We start from the raw sequence: 22,554 nt of genomic DNA on the forward strand, positions 1-22,554 counted from the left end.
TGGGAAAATGAATGTTTCAGATTCATATTCAAACTGACAGCCCCGAACGATTTGAATCACTGCTGATTTTACCCTAATAATATCAAATTCAAATTACTAACCTGTTCAGAGCATATTTATTCACTATCCGTGACAATGAACATGTTTCTCAAACGAGTCCTATGTATTTCGGCTTAAATTATATCATAAATCAGCAGTTTCGTGCCAATTTAATAGCCGTTCGCGGTTTCGTGGGTTTATCACTGCACTTCACTTCTTCTTAAAGGGCATTGAATAAATCAAGTTTTTACTCATTTCTCCGCACATGAGCAGCCCGAAATGCTGATAGAATGCAAATTAAACATCACTTTTTGAAATCAGTCACTTGTTTGAACCGAAAACTTAATATAAACTGCTATTTCTGCCCAAAAAAACGATTAAAAATTGATCGCGGAGCGAACGTAAACACCGGCACCAACAGCTGCAAACTAATAACTAGGGTGGTTCAAAAATGATTTTGCTCTGCCAGGCTCAGTCGAATATGCTTCATATTTTAGGTGTCGTTCGATGGTTTGGGCTGGTTTAAAAAGGGGCTTATCGTGCGCAGGTCGTTTCAGGTTTGTATGACAGATGATATGGCGAGGTTGAATGTAACATTATTCTGGTTGTGGCACTCCGTCATTGGGCGCTGGTGAGGGGGGAGACCATATGACTGGATGAAATATTCAAGAGCCTACACTGCCAAAAATATCTATATAGGATATATGTGTAGCCGTTATAAATTTTTGCAATAGCACCACCCTAATATAATCGATATAGACCCACACATAAATTAAATAATTGCTAATTCGAGATCACACATAAAGTTTATTTGGATATATATTTTATAAGTAGTTCGCGTGGAGAATGGTTATGTGTGCGCTGATATACATCATAAGTTAAATTTATGGATTTTTGCCAATAAATATGTGTGGATTTTTAGTAGTGTAAACTCCATAGACAATGCATATTTAATGGTCGTTCCCTGGGAGGGAGCTCTCGATACTACACATCAAATTAATTATATACACACCAAATTTTTCTCGCTGAAAACCAGCAAAATTTTGCTGGATTTTGCCGAGCTGTAAAACCAGCAATTCATCCAGCAAAATTTACTTTGCTGTTGTTAGGGGCCGTACACATATTACGTAAGCACTTATGGGGGGAGGGGGGGTTGGTCAATATCTTACGCACCATATAAATAAAAAATCATTTGTATGAAAAAAATCTTACATGGGGGGAGGGGGGGTCGAAAAACCCAGAAAAAATGCTTACGTAATAAGTGTACGGCCCCTTACAGCAAACATAACAATCATAAAAATGACAGATACTACACTGTATTTTCAGCAATGTCGATAATGGTTTGCTGGACGGTCAGTAAAACTAAAATCAAAATAATTTGCTGTTTTTCCAGCAATTTTATCACATTACTGAAATATCAGCATACTGTAAACCAAAAAGTGCAATAATTTCCAGCATTTCGCGCGCGGTAATGGCTGCCGTTTTTTGACACTTTTCTAGGCAGTGTCAAAAAACGGCAGATATTACCGTGCGCGAAATGCTGGATATAAGAATATATTAATTAGGAAAATGAGATAACTTATCTAGACATGTATCAGTTAATGCAATCAATAAATGAAAGTGGCTGTAAAGATTTTTGCCTAATTCATTGATGTTACATGTCATAGAAAAGCAACTCATATACCAATATTTATTTTCCATTCATATGCACCAATTTTTATTTATCAATTCATGTGAAATTGGTAAAAAACAGTTAACAGTTTATTTCAACTTTACGATGAAATCATTCACGGTAGTGGATGGCTTAGTTATGTTCAAAATAGCCCCCGTAAAAAATGAGAAAAAGTTAGCATGTGCGGCATCAAATTTACAGTTGAAAAAGTAATGTGTCCTAATTAATGTTCCGAACGCTTCCTCAATTTCGGAGTCTACCAAAAAAAACGTTTTCCAATACGGATAAAACAAACTCCTTCACAGTACAGTTGGGCTTTGATGATCAACACCGGATTTGTGCTGCTCCGATAGCCCAATGTATACTGCTCGACATCATCCTCCGGCTATAACAAAAAGTAGTGTTTAATATAATGATAACAATTACATACATCAAAAGCCATTTACATTTATCCATTCAATGATGCCTTCCAGGAGGTTTGCAATTTTTTGCGATCCTTTATTGACCCTTTTAACGCCTCGGGATGGATTTTTATCCTTTATGATCAGCAATGTTCGTATGAATTCTAAAATGTTTAATAATGGTATGGTAGGTTTAATGTTCAAGAAAGGTATGGTAGGTGGTAAATTAAATAATTTCTTACTAGTGTTCACAGTTGAGTGCAGGTCGTTGAAATTGTTCAGGACCTTCTCTTGAAGAGCACTCCACTGGCCCCAGTTGGCAATGACTGCTGGAAACATTTCATTGAATTCCAAGTTTATCTACAATGAATACAAAAACGTTCAAATATGAATGAAGCGCTTGATTAGTTCAATAAGATTGGAGTTTTTAAACACGCCCAACATGGGATATATAATACTAATGACACACAGGTGGTATCTGTACCATGGTACAAGAAAATAGGAAAGATTGCCATACCTATTCATTAAAGAAAGTCTTGGGATTATTTTCTTATCGCCATGGTACAGGTACGAATAGTATATACCAGCAGCCGAATTCCGAAGGTTTAAGAAAAAATTGAAAAATTTCTTTATAAAAAGAGATTTATAGATTCTCTTTCTCTTTCCAAAAATTTCTTCTCTTCATACCGTATTCCGATAGACTGAAGAGAAAGAAAAAAACTAAAATTTCTTGCGAAGAAAAATATTAGTTCACATATTTTCCCCTAGATGTCTTTTGACATCTATTTGCATACCGGTTGGTCAAAACATCCTCATATCGAAAATAAAACTTGCTTTTGCTTATTGTTGCTTAGTTTTGCTTAGGAAAAAAAAGATAAATATTCAATCTATTGATGAAAATATGCAGTAACAGCAACATTGTTGTGATTTCTAACTGTCTAAAAAAACGAATGCTCTAACTTTATTACCTCGAAAACACCGAACCATTAGCATTTGGCTTAGCTTAAGCTTTAGCTTAGCTTTAGCTTAGCTTTAGCTTAGCTTAGCTTTAGCTTTAGCTGTAGCTTTAGCTTAGCTTTAGCTTAGCTTTAGCTTAGCTTTAGCTTAGCTTTAGCTTAGCTTTAGCTTAGCTTTAGCTTAGCTTTTAGCCAGCTTTTAGCTTTTAGCTTAGCTTTAGCTTAGCTTTTTAGCTTAGCTTAGCTTAGCTTTAGCTTAGCTTTAGTTAGCTTAGCTTAGTTTAGCTTAGCTTTAGCTTAGCTTAGCTTAGCTTAGCTTAGCTTTAGCTTTAGCTTAGCTTAGCTTAGCTAGCTTTAGCTTAGCTTTAGTTTAGCTTTAGCTTAGCTTTTAGCTTTAGCTTTAGTTTAGCTTAGCTTAGCTTAGCTTAGTTAGCTTAGCTTTAGCTTTAGCTTAGCTAGCTTGTTAGCTTAGCTCCCACCTGTTCCCACCAGCCCCACCAGCTCTGTTCTCAGCCACCCCACCACTGTTCCCACCCCACCCTGTTCCTGTTCCAGCCCTGTTCCCACTGTTCCCACCAGTTCTGTTCCAGCCCCACCCCACCTGTTCCACCTCTGTTCCTGTTCCACCACCTGTTCCACCCCCACCCTGTTCCACCCCACCTGTTCCACCCACCCCAGCCCCAGTTCCCACCCACCCCACCCACCCTGTTCACCTGTTCCACCCCACCCCTGTTCCTGTTCACCCACCCACCTCCAGCTCACCCACTGTTCCCACCCCTGTTCCCACCTGTTCCAGCCCCTGTTCCCACCCCACCTGTTCCTGTCTGTTCCCTGTTCCCACCAGCCACCAGCCCACCCCTGTTCACCACCCCACCACCTGTTCCAGCCCTGTTCAGCCCACCCAGCCCCCAGCTCCACCTGTTCCCACTCCAGCTCCCAGCCCCACTGTTCCTGTTCCTGTTCCCACCCCTGTTCCTCCACCAGCCCCACCCCACCCTGTTCCCCAGCTTCCCACCTGTTCCCAGCCCCACCCCACCTGTTCCACTCCACCAGCCCCCACCTGTTCCCACTGTTCCCACCCCACCACCCTGTTCCCAGCCCTGTCTGTTCCTGTTCCCACCCCTGTTCCCAGCCCCCAGCCCCACCTGTTCCCACCCCAGCTGTTCCTGTTCCTGTTCCACTCCCCTGTTCCCACCTGTTCCCACTCCCACTCCACCCCTGTTCCTGTTCCCAGCCCACCCACTCCCCCACCAGCTCCCAGCCTGTTCCCACTCCAGCTCACCCAGCCTCAGCTCCCAGCCTCAGTTCCCACTCCCAGCCCCAGCTTTAGCCTTAGCTTTAGCTTAGCTTTAGCTTCCAGCTTTAGCCACTTTAGCTTTAGCTTAGCTTAGCTTTAGCTTTAGCTTTTAGCTTAGCTTTAGCTTAGCTTTCGCTTAGCTTTACTTTAGCTTTAGCTTAGCTTTAGCTTAGCTTTAGCTTAGCTTTAGCTTAGCTTTAGCTTAGCTTTAGCTTAGCTTTTTTTATGATAGTTGGTTGTGCACATACCATGATATTGAAATGATTTGGATGTTTTAGAATGTTTGCCTTGAAACTTTTTTGTATCAAATAATCAATCAAACGCGATTCTTCTTCTTCTTCTTCTTCAATGGCTTTACATTCCAAATGAAACTTGGCCTTATTTTTAACTTAGCGTTTTGTTAGCATTCCCACAGTTATTAAATGAAAGTTTTTCTTTTCTTGCCATTGCATGAGTATGTATCTTGAGTGGCAAATAAGTACAATGGATGCATTCCTAGAGAACCGAGAATATTTTCCATATTATTTTACACACATTCTGGGAATTGAATACACAATTATACTTTCAATTTACATCTCAGAAAAATCTCTTATCGAATCTTTCCCTCTCAAATCTCGAAGAAATTTAAATTCTCGTTTTCTTTTTCATCTGTCAAAAAATTTCTTTCACGATTTCGTCGGAATTTCAAAATAAGAAAGTTTCGAAAATCTCTTCGAGAATTTCTTTTCTTACAAGAGATTTATTTACCGGAATTCGGCTGCAGGTATGTAATTAGTATTATAAATTTATTGAAAATAAGTAAAACAGTGTTTCAAGCACAGACAAACAGAACATAATACTTGAGAATTTTACTTTGTAGAATATTTTACTCGTGGCGTGCTATTAAAGTCTATTTGGTTCGTGAAAACGACAGGTTTCGTTAGTGCTTTTTCGACTATGAATTTGAATAGTAAATATCCTATGTGCCACGTTTGTTTGTCTGTGCTTTCAGGAAGTTACAAAATACGAAATAGTTACCAATTGTCCATTAAATGACGTCGACAAAGGAAATTGTTCCATCATGATTTCTATTAAATCTCCTGGATTCTCCTTACTCCGTAATGCATTTCGCGCCTCAAATGTTTTCATCCAGTCAGACTTAATTATCTCGAACGACGCTTCTGACGGAACGATGAACTTTAATTTGGCAATCTGAAAAGCAAAGTTTATTAAATTAATAGTTCGACAAAAAATACAGGAGATCATACCACATCATTTAACTGATCGTCGGTTAAATCACTAACGAGGGTGTCCACAGTTTCAATGGCAACATTTCCATCCTTTGTCCGTCGAATCTGCTTCTCGAATTTCTTGACCAGGTACTCTATATGGAAGTGCAGTTTACCGCTATGTCTTCCATGTCCGCGTCCGTGTGGATAAAACCATAGGGCCTAAAAAGAATGGAAACATAAATTAGGAACGTATTTATTATATAAAAGGGAATGAACATTTTTACTCATGCTGTAAGGGAAGATCCATTAATCAGGTAACGCAAATATGGGCCATTTTCAACCCCCCTCCCATATATGTCACACTTTTTGTATGAATCATTTAAATGTTTTGTATGAATTGTCACACTTCGGGCAACCCCTTCCAAGCGTTACGTAATTTATGGATGGTCCCTAATCCAATTGATCGATTTCTAACATTGTTCGTTAACAATAAATACTTCGATTATCTCTGACATATTATTATTTTTTCGATTATTTCATACGAGAAACAAAATTAGACATCACTAGTTAAAATATTGACTAGTAAAATATTGGTTCACATCCTTGATTAACGATCCCGCATTAGTGAATAAAGGTGAATAATATATTATTGGAAACAAGAAAACAAGCGAGAACACAAGCAACAAAAATAGCAAACGTACCTGTGGCACTTCAGCGCTGTTCGATCTCAAAACATCATATTTATTGACCAGAGATTTTGCAACAATGTTTTTATCAGAAAAATATATTAAGCTCGTTTAGTGGAATGTATTAAACCGTCTAAGACGAATTCGTCTTAGACGGTTTAATGTTTTTATGATGAGCACTTGGATGACTGTGAATGAGACAAGTAAGTTCATAAATTTATGTTTTTCCTGGTTTTGTTTGATTATGCATACATTGATGCCGTGCCGGCGCGCCGCGGCCTATAGGGTGAAGCCAGATTAAATGAGACTTGTGATATGACGAATGTAAAGGATTGTTAAAGGCTGTCGCGTCACACAGCGCGTCGCGTTTACTCTGACCAACGCTTAGTATTTAATACATTGCCTTATGCTACGTTTAGACAAGGCAAGTGAATTGAACGTCTTAATACCATCATTCAACTTTCTTGAACGAAAACAAAATTAAACAAGTCAATTGAATTCAACTGAGTTGTTCAACTCTCTTACCCTGTCTAAACGAAGCATTATGGCAACAAAAACTGCCAGCAGAGTGCGGATGCTAATAGACTACTTCATGTTTGTGGTTTCAACTTTCAAGCTGTTGTGTAATTCCATGTGTATTGGATATAAAATTGATCAAGTTTAGTAATATATGTAGTGATAGACATCAGATTAATGAACAATTTATTGAATGTAAATATATTTTTTGTTATAGCATTAAGTATTACCATTTGTAGTTTTTTAGTGCAAATAAATTAGGAGAATAACTTCAGTAAGATTTTGATAATGCTAAAACTAATGAGTATCATGAGTATCCCATGGAATACATACACATGGAATAGTCACATAAGTAGAAAGCAAGCAAGCATAATAATTGTGAATTATGTTTGATTTAAATTTACTTACTATCCAAATCTGTTGATGAGATAGTCACTTAAGATGGTTGTGATCGCTTTGATCAATTTGCTGTCGACAGATTTTTGTTCATTTAGTTTTTCGATAATAGTTCTTCCTTCTGGTGTCTGTTGGAATAAGCAGTCAATATCAAATTCCTGAAAGAGAATTTTAGTAGTCATATTATATTTAGTACTTCACTGCTGTATTTATAATTAGTAATACAATTACCTTTTCCAATGAAATTCCCATTTCGTCTTCATACTCGATGTATTCATATTCCTCGTAATCTCCGTTATCGATGTGTTCTTTTTTAGTATGCTTTGAGTAATTGGCAATTTGCCCCTGAATTTTTTGAATTTTTTTCCTCTGTCCAGTGTTTAGGTTTAAACGATTAAAATCCATTTCATTCAGCTGTGAAAATGTTTCTATATCGACGATATCTTCTCGAACTGTTAAAAAGTTGTTTCAATCGTTGATTACAAAATATTAATAATCATTGTTGTATATTCTTAGCGATATGTAATTGATGATATTATTATACGTTTTCAAAAACGCGAATGTAGTGTGACAATGAATGTTTTCCAGTGTAACTAGCACTTCTTGTCTGGTACTTTCGACTTGGTAGGCTTGCAGAACATCATCAAAGTTAATTGTTTCCCACAATATAAGCAGCATCTTAGGTTTGTCGTTTGTTACAACAATTTCCTGTACCTCCCCAAAAGTAGGGAACCCAATCATGTTGGATGTCTTAAGTGATACGACGCAATTAACGCGAAATTGGACCCCATTGAACACTATTTCTTTTGGAGAAAAGCATCTGTCTTCTGGATTACAAACCAACATAAAAGCTGATTTCAAATTTTTCATCAAACACATTTTTCCAGATTGGAAAGTTAATGAGTTTTTGAAAGGACGCTCTGCAATACTGATAACTTGCGCAAACAGTTGTCGTTTAGCCAAGCTGAGACACACATTTTTGAAATTTTTTGCTACGTTCATTTGTGTTTTAATATTCTTGTTTTTTTGTTCAAAAACACGACAATCGTACTGTTGCAATGGTCCCATTTCTTTGATGCATTGTGGGTAATGATACAGATGGTGTAATTTGTTTGGTCGTCGTTTGAACAAACAAAAAAACATGTTGTAAAATATTTTGATCTCAATTTCAAGTTCCGCAAGTAGAAAATCCGGCACTGTTGGCGAACACGATATGCGAGTTATATTGATAAGGCAACTAATCAGAGGCATATATGGGCAATCATCTGTTACCTTGTGTTTGAAAAGAAACGGAAAAGCTCTTAGAAAAAGAAGATATTGAGACGCCGTTTGTCGCATTCTGTGAGTTTTTGGTTGAAGCAGCATTTGCGCTGTTATGTTGGATGATGGCTTATTTTTACGATCGCGGTAGCCATAATTGAAAGTTGCTAGTCGATGGTTGATAAAATCTATAGTAAATCCAAGATTCTTATCCTTATAGTATCGAGAAAGAACTAGCTGTATCGTGATTGGTATCACCCCTTCCGCCAGATCATGCATGGTGTCGAATGAATGGTTTTTAGTTATGTGAAAAACTTTGAGCTCATTTAAGATGCATCCTGCTGGTTTCAGTCCGCATTCTGTTGGTGAAATTTTCTTTCGCCGAAGAAGATCAAGATTAGTATTGTACCATTGCTCGTCACGTGGTGGGTATGCGTTCATGGTTGGATCTTCATGGAATTCAGGTCTGGTTATGGTACACTCTCGACAGAACATATTGGTGGAAGGTCCCAATAAACCGAACAGCTCGTGAACGGCTAATGTATCGCCAGCTATAGCAATGACCGCTCCGCGCATGAAGTACTCCTCTTGACCATAATATACCTTCAAACCAACTTCTAGTTTTTTTTAAATCGACGATGAGCGGTGCTAGGATTCTGTTATAGCCATAACGTTTGGCATCTGCAGACTTCGCATATATCAATGGGAATACCGATCTCGTCGAAGAATTAAACTGTGTGGGTAGGTTCTGCACGTTGAAATATAAAGCAGCAATCTTTTGTTTTCCTGATCTGGAGCTCAATGCGTTACATGGCTCAACGTCGTCCTCATAAATGATTATTCTCAAAGCATCCGGATATTTCTCAAAGTAAGCACTATTCCTATACGCATATCCTGTATAGCTTGCATATATTGGAGGAATGCCAGGCTCACGGAGGCTCAAAGCCAGTTTTAACGATTCAATAATAGAGATGTATTGAAAAGTATCATAAATCTGAAAAAGATATAAAGAATAACTTATTACTACAGTGGCGTAGCCAGAAAATTGGTCTGGGGGGGGTTTTCTGAACATTTTTTTTTGAAAAAAAAATCTCTTTCAAAAATTTCGTCTCTGGGGGGGGGTTTTAACCCCAAAACCACCCCGTGGCTACGCCACTGTATTACTATTTTTACTATGGTTATATTTAAAATATCCTTACCTTAACGGTAGCTTCTTTTCCTTTCACAAAACGTTTCCCTTCCCGTTCTTTCAGCATAATGGTTCTTGTCTCCGGAATTGATCCAACTGTTTTTTTGAGATAAGCTTGTTGTTTTACTGGAGTAGAAACCTCTTTAAAAATGTTGTCTATTATAAGGTTGTTCTGCAGTTTGATAACTTGTTCTGATTCGATGTGAGTAGCAAATTGGTCAAGGAATGCCGTCACCGTGTGTGATACATATTCGTTTATTTGACCTATTATCGCTTCACAGAAGGACAGAATTTGGCTGGTTTTAGTTTCAGTTAGGGAAATGTCAGCTTTCATACGGCACACGGAAATAGCAACAAACTGGCGCAATGACTCCAAACGAGTTATTTCCGGTTCGTATTCTTCAGGGTCTGTACAAGGTCCAGTGCTAGCTTCTTCGTCGTATGCTTCCACTTTTCCTTGTGAAACTAGCTTTGAGGGGCTTGGCTCTGATAAGCTAGGGAGGGGATGTTTTGTTATAAGATGATGTTTCAGATTGGAAAACTTCCTGTAGCTCATCTTACACCCGGGTTGCATGCAAGTGTAATGTACCAGATTTTTATTGAAGTCTTTTCTGTCGCTGTGATAATTAATATGTCGCCGCAAACCGTCAACATATCCTTCCACAAGCCGTTTGCAAAAAAAGCACTTTAATGTGTCGGCCATTTTCTCGCCCTGCTGCCTAATACCTGCTAAGAAAATGCGATTAATACTTTACTTACCAAACAATTCTTCGAGATCACAGTTCTCAAATTTCAACGTCTGGACAATAGACTGCAGTTCAGGCTCCATTTTAAATGTTTCAAATTTAAAGAAATAGCTGCTTACACGTGAACTTTTGGAATCGTAGAAAATATGGCAGACGTGCTATTTTCGCGAATGTTTATCTCTCCCCGTGACTTGAATTTGACAGATGAACACGCTTGCTGGATTTCCAGCAATAATATGACTATTGCTGATTTTCAGTAAATTCTATGAACGTTTACTGGATTTCAGCAAACAATTGTATTGCTGGTTTATAACCAGCAAACTGTTTTGCTGGAACAAGATATGAAATTTTGGTGTGTACTGTCGTCATGCAACAAGTAAATTTTCAACAAGAAAGAACAATCAACGTAGGCGCCACCTGAAAATACTAAATTCATTTTTGCGTGTTATTGTTGTTATATTGCCTTCAAAAATTTGCTTGCCGAGAGTTTCATTTTCGGCTCACACTGACAGCTAGATTTCGGCTCGGCTTGACACACACATTTTTCGTATCTGTTTCTCCCTCCCAGGTCGTTCCAATAGTTGGGAGTCGATTTTAATCGAGTTTGCGAATCTTTAGCATGATAATTAGGCTTCTCAGAAGGCATCAGTGAAACGTGTAATTCATCAAAACAGCCAGAATTTGTCTGTGATATCTATCGCACCAGGAGCAGACACTTCATACAAAAAGTTACATTGGGGTGAGCGGGGTATAAAATGCTATTTTTTGCGTTATACGTTATCGGATCTTTTTTGCAGAGCGGTTTTCGTTCAGTGAAGTCTTTGGAATGTTGCTTTCAGCTATGTGGGTTCTCGCCAGCGTTTGGAGGGGAAGCGCTGTAGCCTGTGTAATGAAAGGTTTAGTTTCCCATACTAGTTTTCATACAAATTTGAACCGGCTTGTGCTCAACCAGTTTTTTTTTTCAAACCTATTTTTGGAGGATACTCGGAGCATGAGACGGAATCGAGTGAGCGTGGTCGAGCAGGGTCGTTTTTTGAACCACCCTACTAATATTTCTTGTTTTTTTTTTATAAATACGACACCAATACTACTACAGTATATGACTGTTTTTATTGTACCAATACTTTCAAAGCTTTGTTTTGGTACTCAACCCATCTTCACCTTAACCATCACAATTTAGGCAATGAATTGCCTACTTTAAGCGTGCTTACAGCATACTATGGGGAAAAGGGTGGCCATAAATCGATTTTACTATCTCCAATTTGTCTAATTTACATATCATATGAAACCATATACCCTAGATAAGAGAATCGGAAAATATTGAAGCGCTGTGTTTATTCAGTCAAAAGATATGGGATGGCGAAGTGAAAGAAGCTGGTGAAACTAAAAAAACATTCCTTACTTTGATTTGAAGTCAACTTTTCTCCAAATATAAAATTTTTATATAACATTTCAAAGCTTAAAACTTCAGCTTTTTGATAGTTCGGTTTGCTTTGCACGCAAAGATTAGTATCAAAAAGTTGTAGAAGAAAAACTTTAATTAGCATAATTCTTCGCTATAATAGTCCCGCAAACCTAATGTGGGATTGAAATATAATCCTAGTACTACCTTTTTGTGAGTGATTTGCTTGCGCATATTTGCGCTTCTACGAGAACGCTGCAATCAAAGTTTTCTTGAAAATTGTGGTTTTTATTCTCTATACCTCGTAATGATTAGAAAATGAACAACATTATCACTAGAAATATGATTGTTTGCTATTTTATGCATGTTATATTGGAAACAAAAAAAAAATGCCTACCACTAAATTAATGCCATCTCTTGCATTGAACGTTTCGTCTGGTACCTTATTGCATCCGGTAGTTAGTATTTTTCCTCTGGTTGAATTGAACCCTGTAGGAATTACAAACAATGTTTTAAACTTAAACTTAAATTAACTTAATTTATACTAAGGGTACAAGGAGCTAATCGTTGCAATAGAACAGTGGCTCTCAGCCTGGGTTACATATACCCCTGGGTGTACCATCACTGGTTCCAGGGGGTACCTCGACAAAAATTCGTGATGACGGATGTATTACGGTTTCAATAAAAAAAACTCATTGCTAAAATTTTGATAATTCGTATTCTGATGTACAATCATGTGCATGGCAATTAGTAAATCAAAGACTTCTGAATCCTGTCAATCCCAACCAGCACATTGTATGAATGGATGACACAATGAATGATCAAAGATCAAAGGGCAAAATGTCGAATGAATTCAAAAATGTCAATGATATATACCTGAACGGGACAAAATGTTGTATAACATGGTAAGAAAATGCTTCTAAACTAACATCGTGAATCTAAAGGTTCAGAAGCCTATAATTGAGAAATAGAAGGGCCTTTTTTCCGAAATGCCCAGTTGCTTCGTTGCAAGATGCCCAAAACCCTCTTTTCGAAAGGCTCGGAAGCGACCTTTCAAGAGGCTCCAAAGCCACCTTTCAAGAGGCTCGGAAGCCTCCTTTCATTTACACCGTTCAACAAATCTTCGAAGTGCTCCTTCCACATGGCTGCCACCATAGTCTTGTCTGTCAGCAAATTCCCTTCTCGGTCATTGCGTAAAACCTCCACATATCGTTTCTATCCATGTTCTCCTGCGCTTCAGCTATCACACTCTCTTCGTGTGGCCTTTTTTTTCTACGGTAGTTTGTTTCTCTTCTGCCCTTGCTACTTGCTTGGAGAATTGACGCTGTTGGGAGCCGATCCTGACATGGAGAACAGACGCTCAGTAAGATTTGCACTTCGGGGTCGTACACATATTACGTAAGCAATTTTGCTGGGTTTTTCGACCCACCTCCCCCCCCCCCATGTAAGATTTTTTTCATACAAATGATTTTTTATTTATATGGTGCGTAAGAAAACGACAGACCCCCCCCTCTCCCCACAAGTGCTTACGTAATATGTGTACGGCCCCTTTCCTGTCAGCATACGACCATAGTTCCCACAGGGGTTGGTAACCCGATCTTCCCTAAGGTTGCTCGTATCCCGGCCAGCACCACGGGGAGGTAGGGATAGGAGTTGCTGGGTAAGAGGCTAAGGACCGTGAGATGAGGTCTATTTTATTCCTTCAGGTACGCGAAGTACCAATGGTACGCTTTAGCCAGCATGCGTGATATAAAAATTCCAAATTCTTTTTCACTTGCTTAAACAAAGTTTTGTTTCTAGAGGTGAGCCAGCCAAGGGCTAAAAACCTCTCAAATAAAGACAAAAAAAAATAAAAAAAATGTTTTGTTCCCAGCTAAATCCTGTCACAATCGATCATAGTAGTTAATCTGACTTGGAATAAATTATAAGCAAATTACACGTTTTGGTTGGATATAATACTTCTCGGAGCCAAGATGTTTTAATGTTTACGAACGACTATAACGTCTTGGGCTTGTCCGGTGTTGAACTTAATTTAGAATTAAAAAAAAACACCTAAATAAAGATTAAAAAAAAAAAAAGTCTTGGGCTTGACGTTCATTCACAAGGTCGGACTGCTGAGGGGTTGTCATTCGCGACTTCACCAGTGCTGCCAGTGGCCGTAACAAATATAAATAGCAAGCATTTGACCAGGGAGATTTCGTGGTCGAGCAACATGCAATTATAACGTGCATCGCTTTCTTGAATGTCACTTGAAATGGATAGTAAATCCATGTGTTAACATAATATATGGCTCGATTGGGTTCTAACGCCTTTAGGAGCGTAGTAATTTTTCGTAGAATGAGTGAAACGTTGCGATTCTGCCCAAAAAATACAAGCGTGATGCTTTCACCGAAAAACGCAAGCGAGTCAGTTCGGAATTGTATAAAATGGATTAATGTGGTTTCTCAAACAAATGATTCAATTGATATCTGCGAAGTTCGTAAGCCAATTTATATGTTTGCATCCATGCATCTATTTATGTAGTATCCACAAATACTCTTATGCCTAGGGGGTTCAAGAGAATGTTCCACCAGAATAATATTATGTCCTAAACCTGACTAGTACTATATTTAGGCTGACCATACGTACCGTATTTAACGGGACAGTCCCGTTTTTTAGGTCTTATTGTGCTGTCCCGTCGTAATCTAAAAAATCCTCAATTTGTCCCGTTTTTTCATTGATTCATCAAAGGAGCTCAAATAGTAGTTTGTGCAACAAGTTGCAAAAAGATGATTTTTTCAGCACGAGTTGTACGTTTATAAATACTACGAATGTTGAAAAAATCGAGTTTTGCAACGAGTTGCACACGCTATTTTTTGCAATGACGAAAAATGGACTTCAATATGATAAATCTGTACCAAAATTTACTCCACATTTTCATTCTTGCTAATAAATTATGTTGCTGCAGAGAACAATCAGATTCGATGTTACCGTGCCACATTCCATAGTTCGATAACCTGAGAAGCGATAGATGTACAGTGAGTCCAAAAAGTATTCGTCTAGCTGTGCATTTTCTAGAAAATGTCAAAAATAGAATCGAGCAAGCTCAAAAAAATAAAACTATCGATTACATTGTGTAGCAAAATAATCAATTCATCTTTATCGTTAAAAATCAAACAGAAAAATAAAACAATAACAAAAACAAAGGTAACAAAACATAACAATTCATTAAATACGGGCTCAAAAAGTATTCGTCTATTCAGGTTTAACACGCTTTTGAAACAAAAACAAGAGTTGTAGAATGGAATTCAATATTTCGTTGGATTCTCCTGTGTATCTATGACGGGCTGTAGTTCTTGTGGCATAGAACTGACCAAATTAGCCGTAACGGGGGACGAAATATTCTTCCATTCTTCTTTCAACACTAATTTCAATTCGTTGTTGTTGGAAATATGACTTTCACGAATTTCACGAAAATGGAGTTAAATTGGATTAATATCTTGGCTCTGAAGAGGCGTTTTGAGTTGATTGGGGTATTATAGAGTAGCTACAGCTTAGTACTTTGGGCTGTGTGCTCGAGGTAATTATCAACCCGTAAGATGTATGTTCCCTGTAAGCCTAATTTCTCAGCAATGGAGTTCAAACTTTCTTTCAAAATGCGGATGAACATTTTGTGATACATAATTCCTTCAATATTGTTAAATTTTCCCACACCGGTTGCGCTCAAGCACCTCAGAGACTATGACGGAGCCCCCACCATGCTTTACTGCTCAAAAGAGATTCTGCGGCTGTATCTCAATATTCCTTTTCCGCCATACCATACATCGGCCATACTTGATTTCGTCCGATAACATGACTTGATTCCGAAAGTCATCCTTCTTCCAGCGATATTTTTAGCTGATATCGAGCTGTTTTTGATAACTTGATGGCTCCCTTGAATTTTCTTCCGTGATACTCGCCCATTATACCCATACTTTTCACAAGCATTTCTGTTCGTATTGATTCATATCTGAGTACTTCTTCTCTCCAACTCACTTGCCTATATGGGTGAACTCGTTTTTAAGAATTTTTTTTTATTTTCCGCACAATAAATCGCTCATCGTTATCAGTTTATCATCGCTGATGAGCACTCTGTTATTTGTTTTGATAGATTTTTGTGGCGCTGATGCGATCAATCCCCAATTAAATGGCTGAATTCTTGCTACCCTTGGTCTACCCACATTTCATGCAAAGTCATAAGTCAACTTGCACTAATTATGCAGGCGTAGAATAAGTTTGTTTTCATTGGGACTCATCTTTTTACTTTTCCCACCCATGGTGCTTCTGTTTTCCGCGCCAAGTTCAAACAAACAAACAAAAACATTATTTGATCTGTCATTGAGTATTGACAAAATGTTGCTAGACATCACTAGAGTGTGCTGATGTAATTACATGCGAATAAAACTATTATATTCGTGTTTCGCTCGATTATTTTCTGAATAGACGAATACTTTTTGAGCAAGCGAAATTGACGAAATTTAGATATTCTCTACATACCAGAAAAAGTAATTGAAATTTTTATTTGTTTTTGAATAATAATCATGTGTTGATATGTTTTCTACCAAATTTAGAAGAAAGTTTTTTGATTTCACTTCTATCACGCCTACACGCCTTACATCTTACTAAACAATATGCAGCTAGACGAATACTTTTTGGACCCACTGTACTTCCCTTTGGAAATTTTTGATGTCATGTCCATCACACTATTTCATTTATTACGCGACACAGAGAATACACTATGTGAACACTTACCCAAGCTAATTCAGCAAAATGCAGTCATGTAACTACTGTTCTGATGTTGGTTTTTCATTATAGCACCCAAATGAGTGTTATAATGAATATTATGCAACCCATTTGAGTTGCATAATGTTCATTAAAGCACCCATTTCGTTGGTATGGAAAAGTAGGCCGTTTTATCACTCAAAGACGAACTGTAAACCAGATATTATGATCAGGAATTGCAATAAATATTATTCAGACAAATTCAACAGGAATCTAAAACCAAAAACAAAGAAAATGGTCAAAACCCATAAAAAAGTGTGAAATGTTATGATATTAGTGTTGCTTTAAAAAAATGCTATCTATGCCGTTATGTATTATTCATGGACCGACTTTTCTTAAGGATGTTTAACAGTTAATTACAACAGGTGAAACGGGAGATTTTTTCATACAGTTTCATTTCAATGACTTTTTTATCTGCTTATTCCGAAGGCATTCAAATTTGGCCAATTTCATCAGTGGGTTGAACGGAACCGGTAACTTGGTGGCAAGTTTGTATATCCTTAAAATCAGGTTAAGCCTCAGCGTCAATAAAATGAAGCGCAGAAACATACATTCAAATTATATTCTTTGTTATCTGCTTTACCACATATTTTTCGATCGTTTATAAAATAATTTATAAATCAGCTGAACAAAACCGAATTCAAGTCAGTTTCTAATCGAGCGAAAAATTTGTTCGGATTTCGGTCCTCGCATACTTTAAGGCTAGTTCAGAGATCAGGAGCTTGTCTGCAAATATCGCTTCCTTATGTTGTGGGCCGGTTCTATGGAATTCCGTTGTAGAAAATCAAAATTTCGGCCCGATTTAAAATACAATCTGGCGGAAACCTCCGAGACTCAGAGCCGTAAACCAGTCTATAAAGTAGCCAGGATTTGTTTTTTTTACTTTTCGTTACCAAATTCTATGAGTTCCGCCTTTGGGCAGCACATGGGAACAACATGAATGGACCTTATTCCCGAGGTGTGAAGCTACTTTTAGCGTAATTTGAATCAATTTCGATCTAAAAGAACTGTGAATTGATTAGGTTTGACATTTATTCACATTGTAGAAATAATTAAAATTACATTTTATTAATGTTCTTTTCTTGTTGGGATTCTTGTAATTTTTATCCGCAGATTTTCCATTACTTATATTCATGAAAAAGGGTTTTAGTTTGGAAATCAATAAGTCCACCCTATTGCTCTTTTCGCATTTATCTTTTGACATTGTTTTTTTCATAAAATTATTTTATATTTTCTCTCTAATACCTAGACCGGTCAAGGTTTGAATCCAAAAGAGAATGAGAAAATCTCTCACTTCTCATGTTTTTCGGTAGCTGTTACGACAATGAACTGATTCGGGGGGTTACAACCCATAATAAATTTATTTTATTAATTCCAAAATTGTTCCTTCGTGTTTTTGTCCGCTCCCTTTTGAAGAATGAAATACACTGGATTCTGTTTTTACACGATTTACATTTTCTCAATTTTACACTCATCCTCAATGTTTAACGCATATTAATTATCATGTGATTTTTCTTTGATTTATTCTGGATTTTTGTTGTAAAGATTTTGGTGGTAAGTTGAAGTCACACGATGAAAAATACGAGCGAAAAAAAATCGTTTAAAAACAGAATCCTGTGTATTTGTAGTTAAGTATTTTTCCACATCCAACTCAATACAACAAATATAGAAAGTTATTGTGGCGAATGATTCACTCTAAAATGTTTCTCTAACTGCTTACAAGGTAAATGAATTTTGACATGTCCCGTTTGTAAGTGCGTTTGTCTCGTTTTTTCATCGAAATGATCTGGTCAGCCTAACTATATTACTAGCCTTCTTACATTTCCAGTTGAATTAGCAAATATTTACAAAGCGTTACTGGCGTTATGTCCTATAACGAACGCTACAAAAAGCCTGTATCGCCTACGCGCAATAAACAGTTCATGCAACACTTTATCGTCAGTGACAGCCCATCCGAAAGTGGAGGGGATAGCTCGTGCTCACGAAGTCCAGCTTCATTTTGCTATAAAAATTTCCCTCATCCAAACGGAAATCCTTGTTCTCTTCCCATCCTTTGCTTAATTCCAGTCTCTTACTCCAATTGGATTCGATGCAGAATGGCTCCTGTCGAACTCGCACATATTTCAGACGAAAGAGAGCGAGAGAGACAATTGCGGTGTGTTAGCGTTACAACGGATCCCCTTTCCGTGTGGCTCGTGTTTTTATCACGGTAGCACCAAAATCCCGTCAAAACATTGCACCGAGCGAGAGTTTAGTGAGCGTGGAACGCATCAGGGATATCATCGGGAGAGAAAGAGCAAAGGCCCAGAAAGGGTCCGTTTCCGAAAGAGGCTGCCAAAATTTCGGCAATACGGAAGCCAACCGGGGCAAAACTAGAGCATCCGCACAATCCTGGCTCAGAGAGTGAATTTAGTAGTGCCGTGACTTTCAACCGTTGCACTGAGTGTGGTTTCGGCCATAGAGGAAGCGGACTCGTTTGTGATTACATTTCGTGAATATTGCGATCGGGTGCATGTCGTTGTATTTATGTAACCATTTTAGTGGTAACCATCGATAAGCAGTCTTTAATAAAAGGAAGTCGCCGGAAAATTAATGTACAGGAAGATTGATTCGCAGATGAGATTTTCGGTCAAAGGCTTCATTACTATTGCGACAGTCAGTGGTGGGCAGTGATTCTTGCTGTGGGAGAAAAAGAGCGAGCAACATAGAGAGTGTTATCTGTAAGCACAGGAGAGAGCGAGAGTTCGGAAACAAAAGAATCGCCTTCGTGTCCTTCCTGTGAATAGTGCCGAGTTTACGCGAGTGGGCATCGGAGGGACGAATCGAAGGGAAAAAGAAAATCAATAAATTTCATTCAAGGTTATTCACACCACGTAGAATACTATTTAATTCAAATTTCAACCCATTGCACCAAACAACAATATCGTTATATTTTCCAAGAGATAAAGTAACCGAATCATTTTACTGCATTGAGGGAAAACATGAACTTCTTCCAGAGTGAAAGTCAATTGAATAAGGAAAGATAGGAACGAGAAAACAGGCTACATTTTCATTCCATTCTACACAATGAATGAGGCTTTTCCAGCAGAAAGAAACCTATAAACAGATATCTTCTTGCCACAACAAACAAACAAGTGACGCAGAAAAACGTGACAACAATTTTTCCTCTGATTGCGTCCCGTTCCGTTCTCTGATTTCCCAGACATAGGAAATAAAAACTGCCAGAAGCAAGGCAGAATTCTTTAACGGTCTGGAGGAAGAAAAGCAAAACCAGCGAAACACGTCAGTTGAATGAAAAATGTAGATTTAATTTTGATTTTTGTGTGAAGTTTATCGTTTGGAAGTATTTGGGCGGGTTTGACTTCCCTGGTGGCAGAAGAATCGGGTCGAATTCAAATTTGTTGGCGCGGACTTATCGAGAAACCCACGCTGGTATGACCTGAGGAGCGGAAACAATTGGAAAAGGGATTCCTAGACGTGCAGAAGCGAATACTGCGACGAAGGAAGCCAAACAAACCATGGCTGGAAGACGTAAGTTGACCTACTTTTTCGATATTTGCAGTCTACTGGTTGGCGCCCTTCCATTATAGTGGAGCTGTGTGGGCTGCACATTTAGGCTTACCATAATCAACTGATCAAATGGAATTGAATCAAAACAACAGAGTTGTCAAAACGGTAGACAAGCTGTCTCGCTACAACACCTGTTCGTAGAAAACGCTGCGGCTGATTCTGGGGATCTGATTTCAATTTTGTTTTACTTTATTAAAGTATTATCATTGGTTGGAATGTGTGTCATGGAATTGGTTACAAAAACAAGCATTGAGAATTTAACGGGATTTATAAAACCCAGATTAATCCACGTAGCGATAGTGGTGATTTTGGTTGTGCATTATAAAATGTCACATGAACGAGGTCAAAATAAAACTTTAGGGAGAAGACTCCATTATTTCCATCAATGTGCTCGTTAATGTTAACACCTATGCTTGAAGTAATTGACAAAAGGAATTGCACGAATTACTATTAATTCTCGCATTTCTCCCCAACAATTAAATTCCGACCGATGAATATAAGTAAGCTATCGTGTGATAAATTGCAAAGTAATTTTTCAATGATCAATTGAATATACGTGCAATACTTTTATTCATGCATTATGTTAACAGGTTTCACGGTTCTTTTCTGCGGTATTCCGATTGACTTCGTCAAAAGCTAATTCAAAAATAATGCGAAACGAAACGAAACTACAGAATCAAATTTTGTCAAAATACCACAGAATTTCTTTTCGAATTGCCTGAAACATTTTTTTTTCGGACGCATACCATTAGTCAGGGGGCCGGTCAATAGAGGACTACCGAATACGTGTTTTGTTGACGGTTGTACATTGGTAAACTTTATTCGATCGAGGTCTATAGTGGCAGTGGGGTCCAATGTCTCAATTGATATAATATTCGTCAGTCCCCAGTCGTTTTGTATAAGAAACCAACTCAATTTCGTCACCACCGAATCAAACGCGTAGTAAGTGGCCAACATTTTCTTCTCTCAATCAATAATGTATCTCGTCGTCGACGTATTCATGCCTAGTCTAGTTCAATCCGATGCGCCTCGCCCAGAGACAATAACATTAGTAAGGGTATGCGATAACACACTTTTTCCTAACGAAACGAAACGAAACGAAATTTAAAATGTCTATGTTCATTCGGATCGAAACGAAACGAAATATGGATTTACTTTCGAAACTTCGAAACGAAACGAAATCAAGGTTCATTTGATTCGAAATTTTTCGAAACGAAACGAAATTTTATTTTTTTTCCGCGGAATTTTGATTAAATTGGTTTTACATTACTTACGCAATTCGGATTTCACTTTTTCAAAGTCAAATAACTGTTTTACCATATACAGTTGTGCTCGACTTGCGGTCAGCGGCAGCATAGTCTTATATACAATCAGCTCGACGAACTGAGCTATTCTCTGTGTGTCCTTGGCATACGAGAACAGCTGTTATGGGCAGTATGAGCTGAAAGCAATCATGAGTAAAGAACTTTCAGCAATTTCAATGATCTTTCAACCCGTTTTGGATTTTTTTTTGCAAATTTCATGCGAAGATCTAGAAATGCCCACAAATCTTCAATGTTCCTTACATATTGTGGAAATAGTCAAAAAAGAGCTTAGGGGCTGTACACTAATTACGTAAGCAATTTTTCTGGGTTTTTCAACCCCCCCTCCCCCATGTAAGATTTTTCCCATACAAACCATTTTTTATTTATATGGAGCGTAAGAAAATGGCAGACCCCCCTCCCCCTATAAGTGCTTACGTAATTAGTGTACTTAGCTTGATTAACTGTACACATCGTAATTGCTAATCATGATTGTCCGAAAAACAGCAAATATGCACAGCTCACCAATTAAATAATATTCTTGGGATACAAAAAAGTTATTTTTATTGTATACTTGCTTCGGAGTTTCCAATTCATGACCAATAACGATGCTGTCACGTCCTTACAGTCAATTTAGGATTAGGAGAGGAAAATTAGTTTAACATTCATTGTTATAAAACAGCGGTTCTCAACCTTTTTCTTGTTAGGTACCCCTTCGAATTTGTGCATTAATTGAGGTACCCCTATATTTTTTTTTGCTGTAAATAAAAATAATCGTAGCTCTTAAAGTATATATAAAATGGATAACTCCATAAACTTCTGGAAAGGAGGCTTCCGAGCCTTTTGAAAGGAGGCTTCCGAGCCTTTTGAAAGGAGGCTTCCGAGCCTCTTGAAAGGAGGCTTCCGAGCCTTTTGAAAGGAGGCTTCCGAGCCTTTCGAAAGGAGGCTTCCGAGCCTTTCGAAAGGAGGCTTCCGAGCCTTTCGAAAGGAGGCTTCCGAGCCTTTCGAAAGGAGGCTTCCGAGCCTTCTGAAAGGAGGCTTCCGAGCCTTTTGAAAGGAGGCTTCCGAGCCTCTTGAAAGGAGGCTTCCGAGCCTCTTGAAAGGAGGCTTCC

The 22,554-nt window shown here is 38.1% G+C and overlaps 2 protein-coding genes across 2 annotated transcripts in view; one reads left to right on the forward strand and one right to left on the reverse strand.

Moving 5' to 3' along the window:
* Positions 1 to 1,742: 1,742 nt before the first annotated feature.
* LOC134223889 (uncharacterized) lies at positions 1,743 to 7,618 on the reverse strand. Its single transcript, XM_062703116.1, has 8 exons — positions 7,187 to 7,618; positions 6,423 to 6,450; positions 6,278 to 6,340; positions 5,613 to 5,795; positions 5,383 to 5,556; positions 2,355 to 2,472; positions 2,158 to 2,276; positions 1,743 to 2,096 (listed from the first exon to the last, which is right to left on the reverse strand). Exons 1-8 carry the CDS (start codon positions 7,354 to 7,356, stop codon positions 1,968 to 1,970), a joined length of 984 nt encoding a protein of 327 aa, XP_062559100.1. The 5' UTR covers positions 7,357 to 7,618; the 3' UTR covers positions 1,743 to 1,967.
* An 11,289-nt stretch (positions 7,619 to 18,907) lies between these two features.
* The window catches only part of LOC134226775 (MOXD1 homolog 2-like), a 387,300-nt gene continuing 383,653 nt past the window's right edge, over positions 18,908 to 22,554 (forward strand). Inside the window, exon 1 of the mRNA XM_062707752.1 lies at positions 18,908 to 20,102. The gene's annotated coding sequence lies outside the window, so the exon portion shown is untranslated. The remainder of the gene's footprint in view (positions 20,103 to 22,554) is intronic.

Source organism: Armigeres subalbatus, chromosome 3 (genome assembly GCF_024139115.2).
Source record: "Armigeres subalbatus isolate Guangzhou_Male chromosome 3, GZ_Asu_2, whole genome shotgun sequence".
NCBI classification, from domain to species: domain Eukaryota; kingdom Metazoa; phylum Arthropoda; class Insecta; order Diptera; family Culicidae; genus Armigeres; species Armigeres subalbatus.